Source organism: Eucalyptus grandis, chromosome 2 (assembly GCF_016545825.1).
Source record: "Eucalyptus grandis isolate ANBG69807.140 chromosome 2, ASM1654582v1, whole genome shotgun sequence".
NCBI classification, from domain to species: domain Eukaryota; kingdom Viridiplantae; phylum Streptophyta; class Magnoliopsida; order Myrtales; family Myrtaceae; genus Eucalyptus; species Eucalyptus grandis.
The window spans coordinates 51,609,710-51,616,030 of record NC_052613.1 but is presented as its reverse complement, the minus strand read 5'-3'; the positions used below and the strand labels follow the sequence as shown (position 1 = coordinate 51,616,030).

Genomic DNA, 6,321 nt, shown 5'->3' with positions numbered 1-6,321 from the left:
ATGTCTCTCTTCTCCCTCTTCCTCGTCCTGCTATTGTCACTCCATGTTAGTTTTCTCAAGCTCTCTTCCCTCCCCTTCCACACAACATAATCACTGCTCATCTTATTTTCGAACTTCGCATGCATTAACACTCATAGTTTGTTGATTTTGTTTATGTTCCTATACATGTTAAAAGAGACATGTGAAACACAAATCACGAAGTGAAAGATATATAATGCCAGAATGTATGGGAGGTTTGTGTGTTCGCTTGTTTTTATAACGTAGTGTCAGTCTCCATTATTTATGCTAAGCCAAATATGATGTATTGACAAAAAAAATGACTTATCGTTTAGATTGTGGACATAAGTTGAAGGATTTGCTAGGAATATTTATCATGTTATCTATTCTATTCTCAAAAGTTGATTTCATTCTTGTTATCTCGCGGGCATAACTTCTTGCTACTTTGCTTACGACCATTTGCACGTTCATTGCAGTTTCATCCATATCCCATGTATATGCTGCATAAATATTTGACCAAGTCTGTTTGGCATCGTACTGCGATTGTGATGTAGCCTTGTTTGTCTTATGACTGAGTTGTAAATTGAATTTTAGGGTTCGATATCTTTTAAACTGGGTGAACTATCCTAGGTCGGTCGCATCGTGCTAACTTTCTAGTCACTCTCTGATTTTCTCTTTCATCCCGCTATAGGTTGTTTCCACCAACGCGAGAACCGCCGCCAACACCAACTCCCTTGCCGGCGATGCCAACTCAATCCCTCCCAAAGAATACCTTGTCCGTTACTGGACTGAACAAATCACTAGCAACCCTGCCATACCACCACTGCTCACATCCAAAGTTTCACCCTTAACTGCTGCAGAAACAACCCTTTTTGCCCAGCTCGTGGCTAAAGGTGCCATCTCCGATCGCCTCTCATCTTTCTGCAGGGCAGCACAACTGCTCTGCTTCCCAGCCTCACCACACTATCCAGTTGGCTACACTGTCGAAAATAGTGCCACGACACCGGCAGATGGCATGAACGTGAACAGGGGCGTGGAGCCTGGCAAATACTTCCGGGAATCGATGCTGAGGAGTGGGAATATGATCCGGATGCCGGATCTTCGTGTCAAAGCTCCCAAAAGGTCGTTTTTGCCTCGCAGCATTTCCTCCGGATTACCGTTCTCCACCTCGAAGCTCGCCGAGCTGAAGCAAATCTTCCATGCTGGGGACGATTCCAATATGGAGAAGATCATGATGCGCACACTTAGCCAGTGCGAGCAAGCGCCAATCCAAGGTGAGACCAAGCGATGTGTAAGCTCTGTCGAGGGCATGATCGACTTCGCCACCTCAATACTAGGCCACGACATCCAGCTTCACTCCACGGAGAGCGTCGAAGGGTCGAAGCATGAGATCTTGATTGGACGAGTGAAAAGGTTGGACGGGAGTAAATCGAGTGCGCCCGTGGCATGCCACGAGACTATATTTCCTTACATGGTCTATTACTGCCACACGTTTCCGACCCTCCGAATTTACGAAGCGGATATACTGGATCCCGTGTCCAAGGCCAAGATCAACCATGGCATCGCCCTCTGTCACATGGACACGTCGATTTGGAGTCCAAATCACGAGGCGTTCCTTGCGCTCGGGTCGAGCCCTGGTCGGATCGAGGCCTGCCACTGGGTCTTTGGGGATTATGGTGTCTGGACAGGGGCCAATTAGTATTTAAAAAAATGAAGTGTGGATCAGGTTGAATAATCTAGATTGGACCTAGAGACTGAGAGAAATTAGCCACTAGCTCAATCCCAAGCCATCGTTCGCTTAAAAGTATTGTCTAATATGGTATTTGCTATCTCATACCCACGACCATAGTCGTGGTGTGTATATGTAACTGTCATTGTGGTTAGTAAATGTCGAGTGTTTGAATAACTTTGATCTAATATCTGTAATTATTGTGGTGTGCATGTGAAAAAGTTTGTTTGCTAATATTCATCTCTTTCCAAAGCATAACACAACTCCATGTCTCAAATTCTTATAATGTACCTTGCCACAGTCGGATTTTTCTTATTATTTTATATTTATTTATCCATCATATATCTCTACCATCAACGCCTTAACATCAAAACAAATAGAATAATAAGAGATTGATGGACATTGGGCGACGCACCTCGATCTCACTTGATTCAAGATTTTTGAGTACCACTCGCTAATTATTTTTATTAAATTTTAAGCAAGGAGCTACTTCTAAGAATTTTTTGCAAATTTTCATGTCTAACATTAGCGTTATTTGGTAACTAAACAAGAGGGATATACAAAAATTAAATATTCTTTTTTGTCTCAATTAGCAGTCTCTATTGACTTTATGTATCAAGTGATCTACTAACTGAAAGTTATTTTCTTTTTTTTTTCCCCCGATAAGCATCTACGACTAAAGTTCAATAGCATGGTAAAGATTTAGCAAATGGTGCTCCTCAGATGATTGAACCCATTGATCAAGTCTATGATTTAAATTTGGTAATTTAAATCGAATTAACAATATTTTTCACTCAAAGTAACGCAATGCGGATACATATTTAGACAAAAGCGTTTTGCATGCATGGTAGAGATCAGCCAGGACGAGGTTCGGATAGCCCGTGGCGATGATCGAACGGCGGGGTCGCCGAGGAACAATGGGAGAGCGGAAAAGGGCTCACGTGCATGTTCCAGGATCTTGCTGTCGGCGACGTGAGAAGCAACCCTTGGGCCAGCATAGTCGAATGGCCACATGACCATTTATTCGATCGACCCATGTGTCAATGATGAATTGGATGCACATTTGACAATTGATGAAGGGATCCGTGATGGGTCCGACTAAAGAAATCATCCAACGCCCGGGGCGCTTCGTTGACCGTACAGCAATAATTCCAGGTTCTTTCAATGCCAATTCTGTCCTCGGGAAGATCATCAAGACACTATAGTTGTCGTCCGTGAGAAGTTCAAAATTTCTCTGGAAAGACTAGTTTTCGAAAAAGCCAGGTCCAGTAGTGCCTCTCTGAGGTTGATTACTCCGAGCCTGTCACAGCCGAAGGTCTAAGAAAGGACTACTTTGAAGAAATATTACTTCACTGGATAACAAACACATAATGGAAGAAGGGGAGATGTCCTTTTTCCACAAAAAAGTGAAACATTTCTTTTCCACAGTCTATCAATTTCGTGACAAAACCAGTCTTCTTCTTCTTCTTTTTCTTTTGAAATTCTTATTTTGTCGGAATAGCCGGTTTCAGCATGTTTATGGACGAGCTTGAAAAAGCCATTCGCCACCCAATTTTACCCCTCTTCATCAGAAGGAATTTATGGGGGATCCAGTGCACCATCGGAATCTTTTCTGTCTTCAGAGTATTCTGTGGTTCTTCGGTAGTTCTGATGAACTTTGAAGGGAGCAGGAAGTGGGGTCTGGTCTGGCCAACCCACCATCTGTTTTTTTTATAATCATGCAGAACCTTCAGAAGGATCCTCCCCTGTAGGCTCGATCGAAATACCACTCGAGGTTGACTAGGGAGACGAAAAATTTCCCCCTCGATCATTTGCGAGAGGAAGCATTTCAGAGACATGGGCCAAGCTCTTCCGCCACTCGAAGAAGAATGTTCCCAATTTCAACCAAGTTTCTACCCAGGCTGAAACGAACTTTGAGATGAAAAAAAAGTCATTGTCATGGTTGGAACAGCTTGATCCGGCTGGGGATTAGTTATTGGATGGTGGGCCGCTTTTAAAAAAATAAAAAAAGTGGTGGAGAATATCTATTGAGTCGCTCACAAGTTATGCCTTAATCAATTGACAATCATTTTGGCAATGTCCATAGTAAATTGTGTTGGAGAAATCCTCGTGAAGTATTTTTAAGTTGACAAAATGTTTTTATCAGTCTAGTCTGAAGGCTTGCAGACTCGCTATTTAAAGTCGAAGACCTCTGGACAGCCGACTCAAGACTCAAAATCTATTCTCATTGACAGTTTTAATCCGTTGAAGAAAGGCTATCCGTAACCCATTTTGTTTCATTAAGGATGTGGCCTTATCGATTGGAGAAGATCTCTTGGCTGGATATGACATGACGGAATTCTTTATTTGATCATAATTGATTCGAAGATTAAGGATCCATTGATTGGCAAAGTATATTTAGAAGGTTTTACTTATGGAAACTAAGATCCTGATTGTATTGGCGAACATGATTAATGGGCTATCGACATGTTCCTTTAATAACTCGAATGATCTTCCTAATTGATTCCGTCCAACGGGTAAATTGGAGAAATTCCTTTGGTAAGTGCCAACGGGTATGATGGCATGAAAGAGTATATAAGGAAGACGTTCCAGTTGTTCAAGAGTGTGCACGATAGAAGAATTCCAAAGTCTGAAGACTCTTTGTTCTTAGTCAATTCATTTGTTGAGCAAAATCGTGTAAACAAAAGAGAGTCTATATTCGCGAGAAACCTGAAGTGTGGTAGATCATCTACACTATGGAATTAAGGAAAAGCTATGCTGTAACTTCTCTTTTGTTCATAGTGAAATCTAGCCGGTGGGCTGTCAGTGCAGAAGAGTGGACGTAGGCTTGGAATAAGCCGAACCACTATAAATCTTGTGTTCATTTCTCTCTTCCCTAACATTTACTCTACTTTGATCGTATTTTCCTTTCTATTGATTGCCTAGAATCGCTTTCGTATCTCGAAAATTTGCTTGTGCACCTATTCACCCCCTCTAGGTGCTTATACTAGCTATCTCAAATTGAGTTTGTTTCAATTCTTAGCCGCTCACTAATTCTATACTTCGTCATTGGAGAATGAGTATGGTTGTTCGTGATGACCTTGTGTGATATCGAAACAAACCACACTCCAAGATCAAACCACCATGCTATTGAATCCGGTTATCCAGGCAAATTCGAATCCGGGGTCCTACGTCAAGAGCTACGGCATACCCATTATTCGAACACAGATTTGAGAAAAAGTTGATCGTGAACTGACGGGCTGCTGGTCCATAAAGTAGGTTTGGAATCACGGAGGGCAGAGTACGCCGGGCTCGCCACTATCACTTAACAAATAGACGAAAAAACGCGTGCCAAAAGGCATATTAACCTCGTCCCACAATATCGACATGCCAATCGACGCCGATTCTTGTACTTAGCATTTGATAATCGCATGGGGACAAACAGCACAAAGGCGGCCACGCTTTCACGAGCTCCCTCACTGTTGTTCAATAAGTTGTTCCGTCCTTGTCGTTCCCAATAATGCATTACCAGCGTGAAAGAGAAGGATCACGAAAAAGCGTTTTATGACTATTGACTAGAACCTCGCCATTGCGCGGAAACAAAAGCAGCAACGGCTAAGCGCGTCGATAAATCTGCATCGAGAGCTACGTGCGAGCCAATAGGACGAGGCCACGTAGGCTGAAACGCGGCATTCTCAAGAGCAGCCATCCAAGGAAGTGGGAGTCGTCGTTTTGACCGAGAGAGAGAGGGAGAGGAATGAACAGAGCAGTCGGACCTCCAAAATCCTACCGATCGGTCATCAGCAGCGTCTGTTCTCTGCAACTTCATCCAGCCTCTGGTGTCTATTTCTTGAACTCTCCATTAAAGCTTCCTTTCAGGTTCCGGATCTCCATCTCGGAAGCTCCATGCAAATATTCCATTGACTCAAATGGCGTAGAACATTTTTATGTATTCTAGAGACTAAATCAAACAATTAGTAATAGTTTGGAAGCTACATTAACAAATTAAAAGTTCACAGATGATACTGCGGAACAGGCCAAGGTTGGGGAACATTTATGCCATTTTTCACTTCTAAATCATGTATGAAAAGTCAAAATGTCAATTTTAGCGGTCTGAATGGAAATATCCAATTTGTTGCTGATGAGCAGCAATAAACAAGCTGCATATTAATACACGAAAAGAAGGAATAGGAAGAGAGCAGGTGAAGAAAATAGACGTGTTATCATTTCATACATTATCGGTAGAAGTGTTAAAACGGGTCATTTGTTTTTGACAAAAGTTAGTTAAATGGGTTTCACAATTAAAGACTTAAGATAGATGGGTTTTAAATTGGTTGGATTGAGAACCCATTTTCAACAAAAACCTTATATTTTTTTTTTTTTTTTTTATAAAAATCGGAATTATAATTTTTTTATTTTAATTTTCTCTTTTCTTTTTCTTTCCTTTTCTTTCTTTCTTTCTTTTTTATTTTCTTTCTCCTTCCACCTTCCGGTCACCGGCACAACGATGGCCGATGACCGCCAAGCGAGCCTCGAGCTCGCCAATGTTGGGTGAGCTCGAGCTCGTAAGATCCGGCAAGGCGAGAGGCCTTGCTAACGCCGGTGAGGCTCGAGCC

At 42.2% G+C, this 6,321-nt stretch overlaps 1 protein-coding gene across 1 annotated transcript; it reads left to right on the top strand.

Annotated features, from left to right (window-relative positions):
* On the top strand, nt 1-1,696 carry LOC108957793 (polygalacturonase 1 beta-like protein 1). The gene is made up of 2 exons (XM_039307194.1): nt 1-45; nt 689-1,696. The coding sequence occupies exons 1-2, from the start codon at nt 1-3 to the stop codon at nt 1,694-1,696; spliced, it is 1,053 nt and encodes a 350-aa protein (XP_039163128.1).
* Nucleotides 1,697-6,321: the final 4,625 nt, after the last annotated feature.

Bases quoted from the DNA above. Each gene is read 5' to 3' on its own strand.
- LOC108957793 (XM_039307194.1), top strand. From the start codon at position 1: ATGTCTCTCTTCTCCCTCTTCCTCGTCCTGCTATTGTCACTCCAT. The intron at 46-688 runs GTTAGTTTTCTC...ATCCCGCTATAG, and splicing joins TCCTGCTATTGTCACTCCAT to GTTGTTTCCACCAACGCGAG.